Source organism: Aspergillus welwitschiae (assembly GCF_003344945.1).
Source record: "Aspergillus welwitschiae strain CBS 139.54b unplaced genomic scaffold BDQ94scaffold_6, whole genome shotgun sequence".
In the NCBI taxonomy this organism is placed as follows: domain Eukaryota; kingdom Fungi; phylum Ascomycota; class Eurotiomycetes; order Eurotiales; family Aspergillaceae; genus Aspergillus; species Aspergillus welwitschiae.
In genome coordinates, this window is record NW_020798700.1 from 996987 (window position 1) to 1019834 (window position 22848).

The following is a 22848-nucleotide window of genomic DNA, read 5'->3' on the forward strand; positions in this document are numbered from 1 at the left end:
AACGTGACAAGTGCTGCCTCCTTCGTCTTTTGATGCGGAGTTACGCGAGGCTTTTTGTCGGCTATTGTTGCATGTAGCTATAGCAGACCCATCAGACTAGATAGATACCTTGCAATTACTTCAACAATGCTGGCATTATGATGACTCCGGAAGATGTCAGAACGGACGGATACGAGAATCACTTCGGCACAAACGTGCTAGGTCCAGCATTGTTGACCCAGCTTCTAATGCCCACTTTGCGCAAGGCAGCAGAGGCCAATTTCCAGACTCACATGGTTATGCTCTCTTCTGCTGCATATGCTGTTGCGCCCAGTGATATGTACAAATTCGATGAATTGCGTATTAATGCCGCCAACCGCCGCACCACTGAGCGTTACACCACGCTCAAGCTTGCCAATATCCATTACGCTAGAGCTTTAGCTGGGACGGAAAAGAAAGTGAAGATTGTCCCCGTTCGTCCCGGACTGATGGCAACCAATCTTCATGATTCGGAATATCCTACTTACTGCAAATGACACTCCTCTGTGGTTGGTCTTCCCTTACCCTGCAAGACTTGCCACATAATAAACACCCCGGAAATAATCATGAGAATAACTAGTGTTGCTAATCCCAGTCCCTTGCATTGTCAGGTGCGACACTCCATTTTCAACAAAGACGCATGGGTACCAGTCTCTATTTATTTTCTGAACCAGTCGCTCTGGAGACTGGCATCAATCATATTGGAAACACATAGCCGACATGTTTCTGGAGGCATTCTTCAAGACAGTCATTATAAGAGTAATTAGGACTGGCAGCATAGAACCATAAATAATTGGCTACCAGTTCTGACATTCATGACTAGACTCGTTCTTGCTGGCCTCATAATATACAACTTTGCAAGGACCATGTTACCTGATCGACCCGTTGACCACTTGAATCTAAAAAGCCCAATAAGTAATCGGTTGAAAAGAAGATTCTATTAGTAAACAAAACACTCATCACAAGAACATTGGAAAACCCGACCTTCACATTAACACTCTTTATATATACAACAACTTCCGTCTCAAGGAAGGGTCTTGCCGATGCCTATTGATTCAAACGTGGTTCGGCTGGGACTGTTGCGATTTGGGAAGCACTAAATGACAATTAGCAATTTAGGCAGCCGAGGCGCCTAGCAATATGATTGCCTAAAGATCCAGTCACTCCTAACCACAATCACTGTGACAGAGCCTATTAAGTTAATGTTGTACAGAACAAGGGTGTAAAGAGTGCCAAGATACAGTAATTATTCAGTCATTTACAAAGGCTTTCAGCATCACCGGCAATCGCCACCTCCAGGGGAAACGATAAGTTTCTCGGTCAACATATAACCAAGAATTGTCTCCTCTTAAGGATCTAAATCCAGGACCTACTCTGTTTTCAACTCAGCATTCACTGCTACTACCCCACAGAGCCTGACCAGGCGAAATACTGCCTGTCCTGAGCTAATCATTGACGCTACGTTTTCCTCTTGCGCCCCCTCTTTTCTGTGCCGCCAACAAACGCCAGGCTCTAGTCAGCCCTTCAGCCAACTCGCAATGGGAACTCGAGGGCTGGAGATAGTACGCTTCAATCGTCGTTACTACATCCGGTACAACCGCCTCGACAATTACTATGAGGGCCTCGGTGCCAAAATCGTCGCAAGAATTCCGACCGACCCCAACAGATACCAGGGTAGGTAATAGGCCATAGCCCATGCTTTCACCTAGCTAACAACTTGCAGAGTGGCTCCAGTCCATGCGAGAGAAGTATGCGACCAAAGAGAGGGCCCTTGATGCCCTCATCTACACCATCCACGACGGTGTCAAGCCTGACTACTCGCAATTCAGCGAATTTGTGTCGCTTCCTTCCGAGATACCGCGACTCCATGGTTACGACGCCGAGTACATATACGTCATCAACCTCGACCACGAGGTCCTCACAATGAATTACGGCATACATTGGAAGCTGAATAATATCCCGCGTGAGAACGACCTATGGCTTGACGCTATCGAAGAGAGCATCTATATGGACAAACCTACGATCTCTCTCCAGAAGTGTCCGGAAGAGCACATGGCCTCCCTGGCTTTGGAGTTGCGAGCTGTCCAAAGGGTTATTGAATATGATTATCGCCAAGTATATCCGAAGACAGATATTACGGAGGGACGAAAGGCATTTCTCACCCACCTTTTGGCCAATACGATTATTCAGTACAAAGATGAAATCACGAATTTTGGGAGGGAGTGGAGCCCTGACTCGTTCCCCTTCCGGGAGCTGACCTTCGCTCTTGTCTCAATTGCATCTGGCCAGGCCAAGTTTCATTATTTTCCGGCCATGCATTGTAACCCTCGAAAATGTGAGTCATGGACCTGTAATGCCGACCATTTACCCAAATCGCCTGGATGGTTGAACAAAAGGTGGGCCGGGGATAGTGCTCCGTTGCTGGAGTTTGGCTCCCTATCCCATAGACCAGGCGATCCTCCAGGGGTGTCACCCGCCGAGACAATATACTGGCTCGATGACGTCGTTGTCAGCCTTTCACTGGTTGTTGATGGCGGGGCAATTAACGAGGCCGTTGAATGGGGACTGCAGCAAGGCCAAGACAACTTTCAGATCGTTATTCTATCTCTATTCAAAGTGGCCTTTGTAGAGGTAACGACGGACGATGATGGAATACCATTCGTCAAATGCAGCGGCAAGTTAAATCTGTCGCCTCTGCACGAAGACTATTGTATGAGCACACATCCTCGGAAGCGACCAGAAGCGAAGCCTGGGATGCAAATCAAGCGTCGATGCGGTGAGCGCATTCTGAACTCAAACTGCACCGGGACTATCGACAGACTAGGCAGTCAGTTCCCCGGGCTCGCTACGATGGTGAACTTCTTCGAAGTTGCTGCGAACCGCCGGGCAGCATCCAAGTCAGAAGGCACTCTGCGGTCTGAATTATACGACCGGATTCTTGATTATGTGGACTATGATACGTGGAAGGCCTGTCTGTTGGTGTCGACGGCAGTGCGTGGCTGTTGCTTGCGCAAGTATAGGCTCGACGATCGTATGAGGATTGTTGCCGGGCCTTTCATTAGGCTGCAAAAGCATTTCAATGAGCCTTTGATGTCGTTTGACTTTGAAGACATGCAGACTGGTGAAATTCTTCCAATGAAGTGGTATCCGCGTGTCTGGAACACTTTGGAATGTAACTGGATGCCAGTTATTGGCAGCGATCGGAAAGCAGTCATAATAGATGTGTGCGTCCAGTATGAGCCGGCCGTGGATGAGCCAGTGAAAGTGGACAAGAATGACTGACACGATTGGCATAGACGAAGTTCTTTCATACCAAACTCTCTACCTCTATCGGGTCCAATTTCGGCACTCGTGTTCTTTATTCGCTCTTATTGTCCTATACAACCGGCTTATATAGAAGTCAACTAATAATTCTCGGTAGCCGCAGGTGTGTACACAGCATTGCAGGATAATCCTAATGAACATATAAAGACTCATATAACAGCCAATCATTATGAAGTCCTAGTTTCCCCTCAGAAAGTGTTAAGATCGTTGCCTATAATGGGACTCCATTCAGAGAGTTATCACGAGGTGCAGATATCTTCACTAATCATCAAATAATGCTACAGGTGATCTCAGCCATGCACAGGATAGATGTATGCAGTGTGGAATAGGTTATATTGGCCCTGTCGCATGTCGTAGTATGATTGATGAGTTCAATTTAATATTCTATGTCATAGGTGTCTACTTTTTCCTTTTCTTTTCTTATTAACTTTCACTAATCTGTTTTCTTTCTTTCAGGTCTCTCCGCTTCTTTCTACTGGTCCTATTAATAATTTCCATTTTTTAATCATATTTCTGGCTACTATTATCTTTAAGTATAGTTAGAAACATCACAAGACTTCTACGTGGGAGGGCCTAGGTCTCACACCCAGTGGGTTAGGGCTAGGTCGCCCTCCACTGTGACACTACCGGAGTCTTTCCTTACTTCTAGATCTCTTTCATTTCTCTCTCAAGATTCTGCTTTCGTACCATTATGTCATAATGAAGGACTTTACGAGCAGTTGACATATGATTAAACTACTATCATGTTCTAGCCCGCACGCTAGCCAGTCTCAAAGGCTAATTAGAGTTTCAGTCTACTAAGGTCCTTCCATCTTTATGCTTATTAGAGTTACCATCCCAAGAATGACCATCACCCATTGCTACTTTGGATACATGCTGGACATATCATCTAGTTAATTACTATATTATTTCTAAAAGTGTGCATTCTTTAAATTTATGCTTGGTGTCACAATTACGTTACATTCGCCGCAAACTGACGCAGTACTTTGTTGAAATCATATGATACTTCTATATTAAGCATAATTTAAGTTACTATCTTTTTATCGAACTTTCTTCGTTACTTGACCTGTTGTTGGACGCCCGCCTCTGCTGATCTGCGCCACAACTCCCCTCGGAGATGCGGAGAGCGCTCCAGGCATGAACAGAGTTGACATGTGAATAGAGTCTATGTCAGCTTCGCAAAGTGGCCGTCTTTCTCAACTATTTATACACGTATATGCCGCAATTCTTGTACAGAGTTTGGAACGATCTTTTGACACAGGAAAGCAACCGTTCATTACAGCAGGAGCCAGATCTTCCAAAATGGGTTCAGAACAGAGTTCAGAAGGACTTGACAATCTCAGAAATCTGGCGACGAGATTGACCAGCATTCATGATTCTAATGCTGAAGAGTTTCAAAGAGCTCCTATTGTGATGGGTAATACCAGCCCCCCCCTCCAACAAAAAAAAAAAAAATTAAAACACCGTGCTCTAACTTTGCAAGTTCCGGGATTCTCGGGATGGGGAACACCTCTTTTTGGTGCCGTCAATTACTGGGGAGGAATTGAAAACATTCCCCAGAAATTGGCGGAAGACGGTCACACAGTGATTGTAACTCCAATAGCACCCTTATCTTCTAATTGGGAACGTGCCTGTGAACTATATGCTCAACTTATATCTGGAAGGTATATGCTTAAATTGAAAGCATTTAACATGAGTATTTCTGAAACTGAGCAGATTCTCCCGGTATGACTTTAACACGGGTACATTTAATGATGATTCTGAGGGGATCGAAGTGGACTACGGCGACATATTTCCCAAAATACATGGATATCAACGGATTACAAAGAAGCGAAAACTCCCGATTATATTCACAAAAGATGACACAATGAAATCGGTGCGCTGGGTCTGGAGCGAAAATAAGCCAGTTCACTTCATTTGCCATTCGCAAGGAGGAAATACCGTCCGCTATTTGCTCCACCTTATGGAATGTGGCTCGCAAAATTTGACAGATGCCAGTCGACATGGACGTGGATCTCCGGCGCACTCGAAGTACTTCAATAAGGTTGGACGCAGTAAGTGGGCGATTTCAGTGTCGACTATTGGGACGCCGCACAGGGGCTCAACAATCATTGATGCTATTCAGGATTGTTTCAAAGTATGTCACATTTCTATATTGTTTGAAGTCTTCTAATGCGAATAGGCAGCGACTCCTGAAGAAAAGACTAAGCTAATTGGCCGCCTATTCGCAACGCTCTCCTTCAGTGATCCAGAAAACAGATTCTATGATCTGCAACTTGATCATTGGGGAATTAAGAGAGACACAACTGCAGCAGGAAGGGAATCTTTCCCGCAAATGCGAGCGAGACTGGAATCTCCGATATATAACGCTCCGGTGTACCGATGGCTTCATGAGGACCACAATGGACTCTACGATAATACCATTGCTGGGGTCAGAGATTTGAACAATTCAACTATTCCCACCTCAGACAATATATACTACTTCAGTCTGTCCTTCAGCTGCGTGAAGCCATTTCCAAAAGGCTGGCCAAAATGGACATTAAATTCGCTGAAGTATTACCCGTTGCGTATTCGTGAAGTTTCCAAGCCAATACCAATCTTCAATGGTATCGCTCGATTAACGGACAATGCCTTCACCTTTGCCGCATATTCTGCTGAGTCTATAGTAACTCCGTTCCGCGAGGTTATGTGCTGGGCTACGAACTATATTGTGAATCCCTTTATCCAGGAAGCCGGCTACAAAGTCATATTTCCTGGGCCACCGGATTATCTACCAGTACCGAGTGTCTTCCCGCCTATGCTCCCAACTGCATATGCTATGGGCTGCTACAATTTAACTGAATGCCAAGCTAACATTCTGGGAAATGATACACACAACTGGAAGATCAATGATGGCATCGTTAATACAGCTTCTATGAAAGGCCCGCTCAATCGAAATGGTGATCGACGTGGTAACAGTACCAATGAACTAATCGCAGATGCAAGCCAATTTCCTCACAGTTTAGATGAAATAAGAGCGGCCAGAGGAAAGTATTGGCACTGTGGTACCACGACTGGTCTGGACCATGCTGATCAAATTGGCATTTTCATTGAAGAAAACACAGTAAGACTCCATTCATAATCGAGAATAAGCATAAAAAAGCAGAGCTGATGTAGTGAATTAGAAACAGTATACAGAGGATATATATAAGATACTCGGGACCATTGTTTCACGCCTTCCACAATAAAGGACGCAGCCTGCTAATGCTTTAGGGGTGGACTGTTTTACACTCCAAAAAAGGGTTAAATAAAAGGGAAAACTAGATACAAAATTTATGTTTCTTGTTCTAGCATATTCTTCGCGACAGCGACGGAATATTGCTTCATGGACAACCAGAGGCTGTGAGAATTCTGAAGCTATGAGTATGGGCGTACAATACAAGCTCTGCCCTCTAATTATACAATTACCCTTAAATTCTGGTTATTTATCTAATATATATATAAACTACAGTATAGCTGGTATTGAAATAAAATATATTAACTTTCAATATGAGAACTGTAATAGAAACCTATTAATCTTATACTGAGACATTTGATTCAACCTGCTGCTTGGTGACCATGGATAAATTCTTTTGGTCTACTTGGCAGAAATCTGTTTTGACACTTCATATATATATATATATTATATTGATACAGGCATAGCTGACTATCCTGAAACTTAAGAATATATAATAATTATTATTCTTCTTATTAATCTGTTAGATTTCTAACTATTCTTATCGAAACAATATATAAGCATATGATATTCTGAAATCAATACTATTATACCTGTACTAAGAAATCAGTCTTACATAAACTAGAGCAATCCTATCAGTTACCATCACCCCCAGTAGGTTAGGATTACATTTCCCCTTTTAGCGCAAATACGTTGACAACCCATGGTAAGGAAGTGAAAATGGTGCCCATCAGCCTCCTTCCCACCACTACTCAACACTCCATTTCTCATCAATTTCGTTTAGACGGTTTTCCGTTTCCACAAATGCGAGAAAACATCATTAAGGCTGTTGGCTTGTTTGATGATTGCGAGCCTTGGAATGATATGATAGATCCCATCAGAGGTGACCGAACGCACTGGATATATATCTCTGAGGACCGAACGCTGCCCTTCACACTAACAGTCGTTGATGGAAAGCTACTCCATGAGACCTTGCCAGCTAAAAACTAGCTGTTTATCAGAGGAATTAGTTGCTGGACAGTATCTAAACGCTAATTCATCTCTCTCTCCCCCTTTCCTCTCTTGATTGAAGACTGGCCAAAAGATACCCTTTTTTTCTGCAATACGTCAAAGTGGGGCGGACCAGGAGCGGGGTAAGAACGGTACCGGGTAATGAACGAGTATTTAACGGACAGGTGGCCCTCGAGACGAAAGCCAAATTACTCAGTGAAAGAATGCATCCCCCATGAATGTCAGTGGCAACTCATCATCGCGACGCTCAACAACGGGGACCAGCGCAGCAGGGAAGCCGCGTCGGCGCATCAGACCCTCACGCTCACGCGGCTTGAGAACAAAGACAGGATGGTAGGTGGATCCCCTCTTGCTCAGTCAACTTCACAATGGCACCCAAGCGAATATCAAGCTCGCTTACACACCAGACAGCCTTACCTGCAGAGAGAGACGCGTCAAGTGCGATGACGGTAAACCGACCTGCTTGCGATGCTCCAAGTCCGCTCGCATCTGTCGGTATGCCTCGGACGCGACACAACACTCTGATCAGAGACATGCAGCTACAGCTGCAACTCCCCCGGCGGCCGACCGGGAGCCCACACAGCCGCAATCAAGTCCCAGAGGAAAGGGGCGCCAGGAGGTCCGTGCTGAGGAGAACAGGGCAAGCAACCCAGATGCTGGCGAGGAGACTTCGCCGAAGCCCCAAGAACATCTCTCGAATATTGCGGCAGCACCGACGTCTCATCCGAGCGCCTCGGTCACCCCTGAGGCCGCTGTACCACTGCATCCAGACGGCTCAATTGAGACGCCGCACTTCGACCCTTTGTCCGAACACAATGAGCAGAGATTGCCCAGCCTTGACCCTGCATTCCCGACATCCCCAGTTTCGCTCAGTCAAATCTCCCTGCTGAACATCTCCCCCTTCGAGTGGTACGACTTGCTAGCGCGGGATGCCATCAACCACATCCAACGATTGAATGATACGTCAAGCGGCGACCCCAGATGGCGGTTTCCTGAGATTGCACTCTCTCGTAGGCAGTCACCAGCTCCTGAACATTCTGGGGCTCGGTCCGAGCAGGAGGCGAGGTACTATGAGCAGCAGCGACACGCTCTGACACATGGAGACGGCCACACTGGATCACCCTTGCCAAATTATCATCAGTTGCCCCAGCCTTGGAACACCACAAGTAGGCTAGAGTTATCACCAACCGACCTTACGTTCTTTCAATACTATATCGAGGTGGTTGGGCCGATTCTGGACTTGTTTGATCCCGCTCGCCATTTCAGTAATGTCGTGCCCCATCTCGCTCTACGAAACACGGGGCTTTTGAAGTCTGTCCTTGCAGTGGGCGCTAAACACATGTCGCTGTGCCTTCGGCATAGAGGGGACGGAGATGCAGCAGATGGCCACGCGGCGGGTACCCCAGCATCATTGCCCGCAACCGTTGTCTCGACAGAATCAGACTCTGCCCCAACCCACATGGCGACTCAGTACTATTACGAAACCCTTCACTATCTCTCACAAACACTACTGTATCCGTCCTACGCCGACTCCCACGAGATCTTGGCCACAGCCACCATGATCAGCACATATGAAATGTTTGATGCGGATAGCGCTGCGAATAGCAGCGTCTGGGAGCAGCATCTACGTGGCTCGTTCTGGATACAGCGGTCTCAGGATAATGATGGCGAATCGGCCGATGGTCTGCGACAGGCCGTATGGTGGGCTTGGTTGCGACAAGACATTTGGGCAGCCTTTCAGGCAGGCCGGCCCACCATCACCTTCTGGCGCGCGCGGAAACCTCTCGAAGAACTCAGCTCGGACGAGCTAGCTACAAGGATTGTCTACCTTTGCGGGAAATGTGTGAAATATGCCGCTTCGGCTGCAATACCACCACACCAGGATCCGAGAGAGCGAATCGAGCAGGGTGACCGACTCTTGAGTGCGCTCGACGAGTGGTATCGTATCCTGCCCACCTCGTACCAGCCAGTGACAGTCGCTGAGGGTGCTGGATCAAGCGCCGTCTTTCCTTCGATATGGATCCATCCGCAAAATCATGCCGGTGCCATGCAGATGTACCATTTCGCTAAGGCGACAGTCCTGCTGAACCAGCCGACGCTGGGTGGACTAAATGCCTATCTGCTCCGCGACAAGCAGCTGACGGAAAGCATGAAAACGGTCTGTGGTATTGCCAATTCGTGCCAGGAGCATGATTGCGCAATGGCATTCATCAATGTACAGGCGTTGTTTGGAGGTAAGTCTCAGTCATCTTGTTCTGGTCCAAGACTAATATAATGGAAGTTGGCCAGTTTGTTCGGTCACCCGAGATGCGAGAGGAGCTGTTACGCATTCTAAACAACATGCTCCGGATAAGTAAGTTTCCCGCTAAAGGCCTTGTTGCGCGACTGCAGAGGGTGTGGCAGGAATGAAGTGCCGACCAAGTATAGAAGATGTATATATTACGATGTATTTCACGGAGCCCATGCTAGCACGTGTAATTTATGGAACGAGTTCAATGATTACAACAGATTCAGTTTCTTGATTGAAGAAAAATATATATATATATAAAATAAATATCTTAAGTTACAACGATTGCAAAATGCATAAATTTATTTTTCTTTTTTATTTTGTCTCTAAGAGTCCAAATTCTACCACGCTCCCACAATTCCTGCCACGGGGATGTCGATGCCCGTCGTATACGACGCACCGTCAGAAAGCAAATACACATAAGCTCCGCCCAGCTCCTTGGGATCCGCCAATCTGGGCATACCGCCATAATACTGCATCTTGAGATCCCAGTCCGGCGCTTGATCAACGAAATAAGTCATGGCCGTCTTAATGAACCCTGGTGATACCGAGTTGACGCGAATGCCATGCTTGGCCCACTCCATGGCCAGCGTGTGTGTCATATTCCGCACGGCACCCTTGGTGGCTCCATAGGGAGCGGAAGGAGCCGCCCGGTTGGGGCGATACGAAGTCATCGAAGCCGTGAAGACAATAGACCCCTTGATTCCGAGGTCGATGAAACGACGAGCGACAGTAGTAGCGCAGAAGTAAGCGCCAAAGACGTTCAAGTTGAACAATTGTTCGATCTGGGCGCGACTGAAGTCGAAAGCAGGCTGGTGCTTCGTCATGCCGGCATTGGCGATGAAGCCGTGGATCGCACCTTGTGCAGCGATGACAGCGTCGATGGCAGAATTCACGCTTTCCTCGGATGTCACATCACAGTGGACGTAGTATAGTCGCTTGGGATGGGCTTTTTGTAGGGTAGCGAATTCCTCGCCGGGCTCGAAGATGTCTAAGCTGTAGATAGCTTCTGCGTCGTTGGCGAGACACACTTGGGCGAGAGCCAGCCCGATACCCCTGTTGCCTCCGGTGATGCCAATCACTTTGCCCTTCAAGGACACTCTCCAGTCGTGGTCTGGGCCTGGGGTGGTGTCGAGAAAGGCTGGTGACGTGTTGGCTGCTGTCGCATTGCCGTTGCCGTTGCCGCTAGTGGCCGGGGTGTCATGCATACTCGGAGGCATAGTGAGGGATGTATTTATGTGATGCAAAGATTACTGGAAATTTGGTTAACTCTTGCAGGGGGCGACTTGTCTATTATAAGTCTCCCCGACTTTGTTGTTTTTTGGTCCATGAGACAGCGGCGCTTGATAGACAGGCGTTGCATGGTTCTCTGGGGACATGCTCGTGCTGCCACTGGTTGACCAATGCCTCAGTTCTCCGGGGAAGATTGTGGCCAATCGCACACAATTGCGATGATCGATGGTCTTCGAAGCGAGTCCCAGCCAATTTGCGATCTGCATTCACATCCCTTGGACGGGTGGGTCTACCAGTACCTCGCTTCGAGGCCACCCCGGATTATCAGCGGTGGTCGGGGCACATTTCGGTATCTCGGTATCTCCACACGGTATCTCGCTTGTTGCAGATTATCCTTCGCCACACTGTCGACGCTCTCTCCCGTTTTCACCTATGCTTGTGGCTAGAGACTTAGTGAGGTATATGCATTCATGACAATCTCATGCTCACGACTGTCGTGCTCCTTCACGGCTTTATCTATGCTATGCCTCATTGGCCAAAGTAGTCGTACCCTATGTTCCACTTCCCACACAACATCAATTCTGGAACACAAATAAAATGAGTTGACCATGATAAGCCGTGTTTATTCCCGTATTAGCAGCCGGTCTACGGGAAGCCACTACGCTGGGAGACAGTTCACTTTCGATGAGTCGGTGCATTGACTTCTTCTTATTGATTCTTCAGCGAGAAGAGTTCCGACTTGTATACTGGCGTGATGCATTCACAATAAGCATGGATTGTGATCTTGCCGTCCATCAACCACCCGCATACACCCCACCATCACTGGATAATCCCCGACCGTAGACGGCGACGGAACCAGATGTGCAAGACCAAAAACACAACCACGCCCACTGCCAACATCGCAGAAATGACAGAGAATCCCTTGATGTATTTCGGGCTGTCCTTGTCAGGGAAAAGATACTATTAACTCTTAGTTAGTCCTAGCACTCGGTAACACCAACGTCGGGGTTAGATACATACCGATCCGTAAATCTGTGCTAAATTGCCCAGCGCATTTACCATCGCCAAAGCAACCCCCCTGGCCTGCGGATGCATTCCAGCAAAGGCAGAGGAGGCATACGCCAGTGTACCGCCATTGGTGGACCAAAGCCCAGCGGCCATAAGAACCAGGAGTACATATCGAGCGGTGAAGTTGTACACGGCACAGACGATGACCGAACATATCAGGGAAAATGCCAACCAGCCAGCAATGATTAACCCACGCCATGTAGGGAACTTGTCACCGCAGTAGGACGTGATACCTGTGGCGACGAAGGCCACGCCGTAGATCGGGACGGTCAGGAAGTTGACTTTCTCGGTGGATGCGTCGCCGAAGAGCCCTTTGACTAGGGTAGGATAGAAGTAGGTTAAGGTGCTTGACCCAACGATGACCTAAAGGTAAGAGACAGATTCAGTAAGAGAAGTTTGTTTATCGTGGAGGTAATCTGGAAGATCAAGCCAGGCAAGAGGATCAACGAACCATATATCCAACCACAAAGGCCCAGGTGCGGAAGTCTTGGCAAGCTACTCTACAAGCCCCCAGGCTACTCAGATGCTCGGTATCTTCGGTGGTTGCTGTGACATTCTCCCGGGCCAATCGGGCCACAGCTATCTGTCGCTCGCGATCGGACAGACGTCGTGTTGTAGCAGGAAAGTCAGGCAGGACAAAAAGAGATACGAGAGCACAACCAACGGTGATAACACCTTCAATGATGAAAAGCCATCGCCAGCCTCGAATTCCATGTACGCCTTCAAGGCCATCGACAATGCCCGCAGCGATCAGTCCACCAAAGGCACCTGAGAGAACGGCTGCCGAGATGAAGACGCCGAATCTCTTCGACTGCTCGGTTTGCTTGTACCATGATGACAAAACTAGTAATACTCCGGGGGCGAAGCCAGATTCAATGCACCCAATGATAACTCTCAGGACTACCAGATGCGAGAAGTCCTTGACAACGGCCATGACACAGGTCAATGCGCCCCAGAGAATCATGATGGAAGAGAGGAAGATGGATGGACGTGACCGACCCAACGCCAGACTGTTCACAAACAACGCTTGGTTATTACAGTTTCAGTCTATTACTCGTGGGTAGAGAAGTCATACTTGCTAGGAACTTCGAACACCACATATCCGACAAAGAAGACAACCAGAGCAATAGAGTATTCGTTGGAGGTCAGATTGAGATCTACTTCCATCCCGGAGATTTTGGCATTTCCGATACTGCAAAAAGACAACGATTAGTCTCCGAGACAAGGTCAAGCCAGGATGAGGAAATAATCACACTTACTTCGTCCGGTCCAGGTAGGATAGGAGATACATGACCCAGACGGTAGGTAGAAGGGTCATGTCAATCTTCCTCACCAGCGCTTTCTCCTCCTCCGGCGTGAACGAAACCACCTCGGTCGCATCTATATCTTCGATCTCATGCGAAGAGGCATCCTTCAGCTGTCCCTCGTGAATGTCAACTGTGTCCATGATGGCTTGTAATTACAGCGAGGGCAGTAGTCAAAGGTAGAATGCGTCAAGGGCTGGGGTAGTGGGCTTCTCAGGTTTATGTTCCACCACCCTACCCGGGGATACAAAGCTATCTAACTACTTCGAGTACGTCCAAGTCTCTCGGTGTCAGACAAACCCGCGGCCATCAGGCCACCTGTCATGCCCCGGATTAAGCATGACCGTATCCACCCCCACAACTTTTCTCTGCGCCCCCTGGGGTTCCCCACAGTCCGAACAGCAATGAGCGATTAGGTCGAAGGGTTTCGCATCGAGGCCAACTGCGGGACCACTTTTTTTGCGCCGTTGACGCCATTCGCAAAGCTGTTACAATGCAGTACTCGTGGGGGTGGATAGCAGTTGACTGTAGTGGACACTGGCTAGCTAAGAGGAATCCAGCTTTGGACAAGGGAACGTATTCGATGGTACGGTCCTGGAAGGGGCATTTCTTAGTAGCAGTAGTTCCCTATATCCATATTCCTTCGCATGTGAGAGCATACTGTAAGCAGCTCGAACGGCAGGCACATATGTATTTATAGTCTCATTTGCGATCAATGGGGGCCATGGTGATGGGACAGGGGGTGATTGACACTCGTCACGAAGCCATCTATCAGTGAGCAAGATACGCTTAGCGTGTATTTCTGTGACCCGAGTCCAATTGAATGTGGTTGTCATAGATTGAAAATGTGCAGCTATCATATGATACGCTGTCGGTGGCTGCAAGATCGGCTCGGGGCGATGCTTGACTTCGATCCACTATTCGAGACCCAATACAAGAAAAGTGCCTTTTATCGTAAAGGTACCACGAAGCAATATGCGATTGTGAATTGCATATGAACAAAGGCAAAGAACAGATAACACGAGTAAACACAAACACGAGGCGGTAAGTTTGGTTTGCGGGTGCGTTGCGCTGCTGCAATGTGGGACTGCCGTCACCCCAGAATTTGGAGAAAATGTTCGAGTCTTTTCCCCCGCGGTGGATGTACCATAGCTACCCCGGCTTTTGGAGCAATCCGCCGCTTATGGAGACAGGAATCAGCGTAGTGCCAGTGTAGGGCCCACAAGCGGCGCACGGGATCTATGATGTAAAGCAAACAGGCAAAAGCATGCTCATGTGGCCTGGATGGCTTGCAAGGGGCAAGGGGCTCGCATCGAGAGCCACCGGACGGGACTGGCAACCACCGAGATAAAGCCCTCAATGACACATCGGGAAGTCTAGATTTGGAACAAGGTTAAGAACCATGTGGAGAATCCATCACCTTTGCTTCGCCAATAACGTCAACCTGCGGGGTTCAGACGCAGTCGAATGCAGCGGGAAGCTTAAGATCCTGGCTATTTGTGTGGCTCAAGGACAATTTAAGGTTTTGAACCAATTGACCAAGTCCGGGGCGGTCCCGAGACGATGTCAAAGCAGTAGCTTTAGCACACCTCAAATTTCAGCAGCGATGATCAGGGCGACCCCCTACAATGCGGGGAATCTGGAGCTACCCCAATCCTCCAAGCTGTTTATCGCCGATCCAGCAGAAAGGAATTTCATTATAACAAAACCCATACTTAGTCTCATAGAGTTCTTGGCGAGCTACATTTCTCTTCAACCTACCTGCAAGCGAGATTTGATTCCTCATTGAAACTTATTGCCAAGTCAGCTGCGAGACGAAAATGAAAACGAAACCATTCACAACGCCCTATGCGTTCCTCACCGAGCGTCTTAGAGGCCGAGGGGCTAGATCAGCATGGATCGAGTATCTAATTACTGCTACATGTGGCATTGGGTGAGTATGACCGCCAGCTTTACAAGCGAGACGGAGTCTAACGCACGCCTGTGCGCCATGTAGGAACATGCTCTTCGGCTACGATCAAGGTGTCATGGGTAGTCTTCTCACGGGCCCATCATTCGAAGCAACATTTCCTTCCATTTCGAATGGCAACTCTACACTCCAAGGCTTCGCGGTACGTGAAGATGGCGCTCGGGCTGTTTACAGCAATCCCTCACCAGGGGACGTGCTTCTAACGTTAACAGGTGGCCGTCTATGAACTAGGATGTGCAGCCGGCGCTTTGACCGTTATCATCAGTGGTGACAAGTTCGGCCGAAGGCTGACCGTCATGGTGGGAGAGCTGATTATTATCATCGGTGCCATCCTTCAGGCTTCCTCTTTTGATCTAGCCCAATTAATAGTAGGCCGTATTGTCGGTGTGTTCTACTTCGCTTCTGAGTGCCTAACATCGAGGAATACTGACATATTCTGCCTGCAGCCGGGTTTGGCAATGGTATGGCAGCTGCTATATTGCCAACTTGGAATGGCGAGTGCTCTCGTTCCAAGAACAGAGGTCGAGCCGTCATGTGGCAACTTAATATTAACCTGGTATGCCAGCGTGCATTTGCAGCAACCTACCAGAAATCATCAGCTAATCTCTGCAGTTCGGGATTGCCCTAGCATACTGGGTCGACTATGGCCTGGCAGCCTCCTCTAGTACCAGTAACAATGGTTGGGCATGGAGGCTACCACTGGGGCTACAGTCCGCTTTCTCGGCTGTGACGATTATTATGGCCCTCTTTCTTCCGGGTAAGTGGCAATACACTGATATCGAAAACAGTGTACCGGAAGACTGATGTGCAATTTATTTGATATATCAGAATCCCCTCGAGTTCTGATGCGCAACGGAAAAGTTGATGAGGCACGCGACGTTGTTGATATGTTGTCGTTGGAAGACGATCCTGCTACACGCGCTGCTGAAGTTGTTCGTATACCACATGAGGTGATAAGATCCTTTGCTAAACACAGTCGCTAATATCACGGGATTGATCCAGTGCACCGTTGTGTCTCTGATCGAGAACGCACTCCAAGAAGATTCCCAAAGTGATTCTAAATGGCAAGCTATCTTCACTCAGGGAAGGCCCCGGTTCTTCCAGCGACTCGTCTTGTCTGCATTTGTGATGTGCATGTACCAGCTTACAGGTGTCAATCTTATTACATATTATGTGTAAGTCCAGCTATCGATCTTTTGTCTGGAAACCCTCAATCTCTTGAAATATATTGTGACAATCACCCGCTTACCACATCACGTTTGAATACTACAGTCCCGTTATTTTTCAAAACACACTGAAGTTTTCCCGACATCTCAGTTTGCTGATGTCCGGCTTCGTCGGCCTGGAATTCTGGATTGCGAGCTTCATTCCAATCCCCCTCATCGACAGACTTGGGCGTCGACCTTTGCTGCTTTTCGGGGCGGTTGGGCAGTGTGTCAGCATGGCTCTTCTCGCCGCCACGGTTGCGTATCCAGGCAATAAAGCATGCGGATACGTGTCCGTAGTTTGTGTCTTGTGAGTCATTCTGTCTGTAGATATTTATTTGTTTACATCGCTGACGTCTGAATGTCTAGCATCTTCAACACTGTCTGTGCCATCGGCACCAACGGGTTGGCCTTCTTGCTACCCGTCGAGTTAACACCGCTGCAAACGCGTGGAACATCCGTCGCCATCTCCACCGGCTTCTTCTGGCTCTGTAATTTCTTTGTTGTTATGATATCCCCTGTCCTTATTTCTCGCATTCAGTATGGTACTTATATCCTGTGGGCATGTACGAACCTGTCTTTCATCCCAGTGATATACTTTTTCAGTAAGTATTCCTGCATCGTACGCTACGGATTGGATTTCTCGAGTTTGAACCCTATCTTAACATTTTGACACCACAGTTCCCGAAACCCGCAAGGCGTCTCTTGAAGATATTGATGTCTTGTTTGAGACCAATCCTAAATGGCTCATTGGCCCACAGTCCAAGAAGAAGATGGCGAAAATCACCCAAGATGCTTCGGTGCTTACTGACGCTGTTCTACATGGGCGGAAGGAAAGTGCTCCTACGGTGGACATGGTTGAAAACGCCTCCTCCAAATGATATCATCCACGTCGCTTATTAAATAATGGCCAGGCTCGGGTGTTTTATGACCGAAAAGGGCGGGAACCTTGGGCCTCGTAAACTTCAATGCAACTTTATATTAGGCATGTACAATGTACATAGATCGTATTGTTCGACAATAAAGCAAGTGGATTCATACTATAAAGTACTGTGGGTCTTTTTGAACTCACCTCTTTTCCAAACGTGTACGCCAAGTCCATGTCTCTTGTGCCTGTAGGAGTACAACATGTTGTTAGAAGGGGAATCCGCGACCCTTTTCTGATGACATTAAACTCATCAGTAGTAAGTTAGTCAAAGATATGTCAATATGACTAATTATGCTTGTTAGGCAAGTATCATCATTGTGGGGGCAGTGCATTTCTCACGGGAACGTAGCCGAGGAGTCATCGAGGCGAGGGTCACTGGTCTCGAAGCGAGGCACTATTCCGACCATGGCCAACAACCAGAACCCTATGGAAATACTAGTACTGCGTTTAACATCTGGCTACACTATGGTTAGTCGCCTCACTGACAGTTGATTGACTTCGTCTCGATCCAGAATCGACATGACCCATTACTTGGTCAGTGCCTCAAATCTGGGGCATATGGCATATCGGGATGAATGGCATGAGGTATAAGAATACTGCCATCTCGATGTCTTTGGCCTGACAATCTCAAATTCACTATCATAGCCTTTTTGTTAAGAGCAAGAGATTCTTGATTTCGCTGTTAGCCTTAACATACTGGCTATGGCGCCCGCACTAGAACTTACAGAGAAGCCCATCCAGAGTCTGCCCACCAAAGCAGTCTCCGGTATTCGCAATGGAGCTTCAGCCGGTGTCGGTATCGGTCTCGAAAGCCCAGAGAAGCACCAGCGTGTGATGAATGTTTTTCGGGCCTTCATTGCTGATCTTGCCCAGCAGTATGGAGAAGGTCACGCTGGGTGAGTCAGCTCCATATCCTGTATATCCTAGTTGACAACATGGGAATGGCGCTAACCAAGCTCAACAGAGCCCCGATGGGTATGGCTGCCATTGGTATCGCCTTGTATAAATATGTCATGAAGTATTCCCCAAAGAACTGCAACTACTTCAATCGCGACCGTTTTGTCCTCTCAAATGGTAAGTCTGTGGGCGTTGTTCCGGCCGAGCTATCTGACTATACTCAAATTGTGGCTAAAACGGAACTATTGTAGGCCATGCCTGCCTATGGCAATATTTGTTTATGCACCTTATTGGTGTTCCGAGCATGACACACGATCAGCTCAAGACATACCACTCCGCGAGACTTGACTCGCTCTGCCCCGGTCATCCCGAAATCGAGATTGAAGGCGTAGAGGTCACAACGGGTCCTCTCGGCCAGGGTGTTGCTAATGCCGTTGGACTCGCCATGGCCACTAAGAATCTGGCCGCTACATACAACCGACCTGGCCACGAAGTGGTAAATAACATGACCTGGTGCATGGTCGGTGACGCTTGCCTTCAGGAAGGTGTCGGTCTCGAAGCGCTCTCCCTCGCTGGCCACTGGAAGCTGAACAATCTATGTGTCATCTTCGACAATAACAACGTTACGTGCGATGGAAGTGCAGACGTTGCTAACACTGAGGATATGAATATGAAGATGCGAGCTACTGGTTTCAATGTGGTAGACGTGTACAATGGGGACACAGATGTTGCCGGTAGGTCTCCCAACCGTTGACTTGGTGTGAAGAGTCAGTCTGCTAATGCGATTTAGCCGTCGTGAACGCGCTTAATGCCGCTCGCTATAGCGATAAGCCAACATTCCTAAACGTCCGCACCGTGATTGGTATTGGATCCGCCAAGGCCGGCACGGCTGATGTACACGGATCTGCCTTGGGTGTTGAGGAAGTGGCTAACGTCAAGAGATCGTTCGGCCTCGACCCTAACGAACACTTCTACATCCCAGAGGATGTCTATGACTTCTTCGGTGATATACCTGGCCGTGGCGAGGCTCATGAAGCGAGCTGGCATGCGGCCGTTGCCAAGTACCGTGAAGAATACCCCGAGCTGGCCGCTGAATTTGCGCGCCGTGTTGCAGGAAAGCTTCCAGAAGACTGGAACAAGTACATCCCCGACAAGGAAGAGCAGCCTACCGCGTCCACTGCCTCAAGGAAATCTGCTGGTGTGATAACCAATGCCCTGGGACAGAACATCAATTCGTTCCTGATCGGGACTGGGGATCTTATACCCTCCTGCAATGTCGCCTACAAGAACAAGGTCGACTTCCAGTCTGTACGTGCCACTAGCTTCCTTTCCTGATGATAATTTCAGTCACTTACATGCACTGCAGCCCGACCTCCAAACCATGTGTGGTCTTACCGGAGACTACAGCGGTAGGTACATTCACTATGGTATCCGGGAGCATGCCATGTGCGCTATCTCCAATGGGCTTGCTGCATTCAACAGAGGCACCTTCATCCCCATGACGAGCACATACTTTGTCTTCCACTTGTACGCCGCTGCCGCTATCCGCATGGCCGCACTGCAAGGCCTCCAGCAGATCCACATCGCCACCCACGACAGCATCGGAGTTGGCGAGAACGGACCTACCCACCAGCCCATCGCCGTTGCTGCGCTTTGGCGCGCTATGCCTAACCTCCTCTATATCCGCCCATGCGATGCCGAAGAAGTTGCAGGCGCTTACAATGCCGCCATTCGGGCAACTGAGACACCGACTGTCATCTCACTGTCCCGTCAAGGTTTGACACAGTATCCTCAATATTCCTCGCGGGAAGGTGTAATCAGAGGTGCGTATGTTTTCGCTGAGGTGGAGGGTGACGATTTCGATGTTACTATTATCGGTGTCGGCTCGGAGATGGTATATGCCATGCAGACCCGGGAATTGCTTCTCAAGGAATACGGCCTCCGGGCACGAATTGTCTCCTTCCCTTGCACAAGACTTTTCGAGCAACAGTCTCGAGAATACAAGCACTCTGTATTGAAGCCCCGCGCCGGCAAGCCGACTGTCGTGATTGAGGCTTACCCGTCTAACGGATGGGAGCGCTATGCAGATGCATCGGTGTCCATGAACTACTTTGGAAAGAGTTTGCCTTCGAAGGATGCATATGCTCATTTCGGATTTGTGCCGGATCTCATCGCCGTTAAAATCAAGGACCTGGTGGAGGAAGTCAGACGGGACGGAATTGAGGTCTTGAGGGGCGACTTTAGGGAGTTCAACGGGAGCCACTGGATTGAACTTGAGCATTAGAACCGTTTATGACTTCTTCAATGACATGTAACTTCTCTATACATATTGCGATCAAGATTGTCTGTAAGAGGCGACGATCCGATCGTGCTTCCTCGATAACCGTCACTGCGAACAAGGACACAATTCTCAGCTTGCAAAATGTAGGTTTACTAAACTCAGTGGGAAGATAAGCAAATCAAGATAACGCCAAATCAGGTACTGTACACGATGGAAGAAACAAATCCGCTAGAGTGTGAGTGTAATGAAGCAGTGTACATATGCATCTCTAAGGATGCTTGAAAGTTGCATTGAGCTGAGTAAGCAATCCCTAGATCCTATCGTCCCGGGCTCCCTCCAATGCTTGGAGAAATCTTTCGATTTGTTAGATCGACTTATATTTCATATTTTGGGGGTAGCATCTGTTGGACCACATCAAATGCGGGGGGCTCATCGATATAATATGTCTCCATCAGGTCGACATCATCGGCTAGCTTGTGTATTCGGAGCGGATAAGTGGCACCGTACAACTTGGCGATGCGTTTCCGGACCAGTAACTTATTCGTTCTGGTGCTGAAGGTATCCTCCCGGGTTATAAGCTCGATCTTTAGTTCGTGGCTGACAGCTATTCCAGGACCGTCGGCCAGTGAGCAACCACTCTGTCGATCATCGCTGGCACAATAGCTCTCACATATTTCGTCTGCTGGTTTTGCACTTTCTGGAATCTTGATGTCAAATTCGACTCGAAAGCGGTCATCACGCAGGCAATCCTGATCGGAGCGCCGGAATATAGCTTTTGGGCGACGGAAATCAAGCACTCCCTCTATCAATGAGCGTCTCGATGCCGTATTAGTGTTGGCAAGAGCTTGCAGTTCACCACGGGCTGTATTGCGGTGCACAGCTACTTCGTCGACCCTCCACTTGATTGCTGTGATGGCTATATGTTTCGTTTCATCCACTCGGACACCTGGTGTCAACATATTCCGCGTTGCTAGTTCCACAGAAAACATCGCTTTGGTGGTCTCATTGCTTGGTCGTTGCTGTGCTATCGTAGTCTGGATCACCAGTGGGGAGGCAGTAAACCGTCGAAAATAGTTGTCAGGGGGAAGGACAGGTGGTATAAGACGATAAAGGACGGCAAGGGGCTTAGATATGCTCACTGTCCGTCCAAACGGAAGATCGATCGTGGCTTTGAGATCATAACAGACGGTACCGAGAGTTGTTTTCATCGTTGGAGGGAGGCAGTTTGGCACTGGAATATCAAAGTAGTATACCAGGCTATCTTCCGTGCTTGTAGTCCAACGTGAGGCGATCTTGTCAGATGCAGACCAAAGAACACAATCAAGGACTGTCTCTTCGTAAGCCGGTACTATCAACTGCTTTGTCGCGGACTCTCCATGTCGAAAAGGATTCCGCCGGCGACCCTTGATGTGTGCGCAAGATGAGCCATGATCATCGAAGTTGACTATCCGAACAAGACTAATTGTAATATTGGGTGCGCTATGTGTCAGGTCTAAGAAAATCTTGTTCGAAATTCCAAGAGAACCCGACAAAGGCAATGTATGGGGTTCGGTGCCTGGGCGGATGAAGATGATGTGGGATTGGGGCGTATCAAGATGTAGATGAGGGTTGATCATTTTGAGGAGATATCGATCAAACCGAAAGGGGTACGCTTCGCCAGGCAAAAAGACTGGATGCAAAAGCAATGGGAGCGCACCTCGATATGAGCGTCTCAGTAATCGTAATGCCATGCGATACTCGACAATTCCACTAGACCCGATAAGGAAGCCAAGCCGTAAGTTTAAGCTTTACATCCCCACAGTCTTGATGCCTGAGTCAGAAAAGGCCTGCACGACACTGGAATCACTTCATTCTCTGGACATTGTATGGAGAGATGTAAGCGATGTAAAGCGAGAAATCTGTCTGCTCCAATCAATTGCAAAATATCCCAAAGCCGTCGTTACTGCACTGCTCGCCCGCATCGCAATAATATCAGCCACAGCAAACATCGCTGAAGCGAATTCACGCAGGTATCATCCTTACACCAGGTGTCACCGGTGGATGGACAGTTGTTCTGTCTCTTCGACAGCGGAAGGCACCTAAAACCAGGCCGACATCGCAAAGAACGAG

At 48.4% G+C, this 22848-nt stretch overlaps 9 protein-coding genes across 9 annotated transcripts; 6 read left to right on the forward strand and 3 right to left on the reverse strand.

The window, feature by feature from the left end:
- Nucleotides 1-140: 140 nt before the first annotated feature.
- BDQ94DRAFT_167644 (uncharacterized protein) lies at nt 141-515 on the forward strand (the record flags this gene model as incomplete). The annotated part of the gene is made up of 1 exon (XM_026770861.1): nt 141-515. One exon carries the CDS (start codon nt 141-143, stop codon nt 513-515), a length of 375 nt encoding a protein of 124 aa, XP_026629796.1.
- A 1041-nt stretch (nt 516-1556) lies between these two features.
- On the forward strand, nt 1557-3300 carry BDQ94DRAFT_157619 (uncharacterized protein; the record flags this gene model as incomplete). Its single annotated transcript, XM_026768771.1, has 2 exons — nt 1557-1692; nt 1742-3300. 2 exons carry the CDS (start codon nt 1557-1559, stop codon nt 3298-3300), a joined length of 1695 nt encoding a protein of 564 aa, XP_026629797.1.
- A 1344-nt stretch (nt 3301-4644) lies between these two features.
- BDQ94DRAFT_157620 (esterase/lipase family protein) lies at nt 4645-6463 on the forward strand (the record flags this gene model as incomplete). Its single annotated transcript, XM_026768772.1, has 4 exons — nt 4645-4759; nt 4826-5006; nt 5059-5479; nt 5525-6463. The coding sequence occupies 4 exons, from the start codon at nt 4645-4647 to the stop codon at nt 6461-6463; spliced, it is 1656 nt and encodes a 551-aa protein (XP_026629798.1).
- A 1318-nt stretch (nt 6464-7781) lies between these two features.
- Nucleotides 7782-10058, forward strand: BDQ94DRAFT_184870 (Zn(II)2Cys6 transcription factor; the record flags this gene model as incomplete). Its single annotated transcript, XM_026774742.1, has 3 exons — nt 7782-7900; nt 7979-9801; nt 9849-10058. 3 exons carry the CDS (start codon nt 7782-7784, stop codon nt 9974-9976), a joined length of 2070 nt encoding a protein of 689 aa, XP_026629799.1. The 3' UTR covers nt 9977-10058.
- Nucleotides 10059-10195: 137 nt separating this feature from the next.
- BDQ94DRAFT_167647 (uncharacterized protein) lies at nt 10196-11074 on the reverse strand (the record flags this gene model as incomplete). The annotated part of the gene is made up of 1 exon (XM_026770862.1): nt 10196-11074. One exon carries the CDS (start codon nt 11072-11074, stop codon nt 10196-10198), a length of 879 nt encoding a protein of 292 aa, XP_026629800.1.
- An 832-nt stretch (nt 11075-11906) lies between these two features.
- Nucleotides 11907-13602, reverse strand: BDQ94DRAFT_157623 (MFS general substrate transporter; the record flags this gene model as incomplete). The annotated part of the gene is made up of 5 exons (XM_026768773.1): nt 11907-12047; nt 12108-12518; nt 12607-13165; nt 13210-13347; nt 13415-13602. 5 exons carry the CDS (start codon nt 13600-13602, stop codon nt 11907-11909), a joined length of 1437 nt encoding a protein of 478 aa, XP_026629801.1.
- A 1677-nt stretch (nt 13603-15279) lies between these two features.
- On the forward strand, nt 15280-17514 carry BDQ94DRAFT_157624 (sugar porter family MFS transporter; the record flags this gene model as incomplete). Its single annotated transcript, XM_026768774.1, has 10 exons — nt 15280-15392; nt 15456-15570; nt 15641-15812; nt 15875-15984; nt 16041-16185; nt 16257-16378; nt 16431-16603; nt 16701-16943; nt 17003-17238; nt 17315-17514. The coding sequence occupies 10 exons, from the start codon at nt 15280-15282 to the stop codon at nt 17512-17514; spliced, it is 1629 nt and encodes a 542-aa protein (XP_026629802.1).
- Nucleotides 17515-18263: 749 nt separating this feature from the next.
- BDQ94DRAFT_167651 (Transketolase, thiamine diphosphate binding domain-containing protein) lies at nt 18264-20742 on the forward strand (the record flags this gene model as incomplete). Its single annotated transcript, XM_026770863.1, has 5 exons — nt 18264-18457; nt 18526-18635; nt 18710-19192; nt 19249-19766; nt 19825-20742. The coding sequence occupies 5 exons, from the start codon at nt 18264-18266 to the stop codon at nt 20740-20742; spliced, it is 2223 nt and encodes a 740-aa protein (XP_026629803.1).
- A 115-nt stretch (nt 20743-20857) lies between these two features.
- Nucleotides 20858-22469, reverse strand: BDQ94DRAFT_184872 (uncharacterized protein; the record flags this gene model as incomplete). Its single annotated transcript, XM_026774743.1, has 1 exon — nt 20858-22469. One exon carries the CDS (start codon nt 22467-22469, stop codon nt 21114-21116), a length of 1356 nt encoding a protein of 451 aa, XP_026629804.1. The 3' UTR covers nt 20858-21113.
- Between the last annotated feature and the right edge of the window lie 379 nt (nt 22470-22848).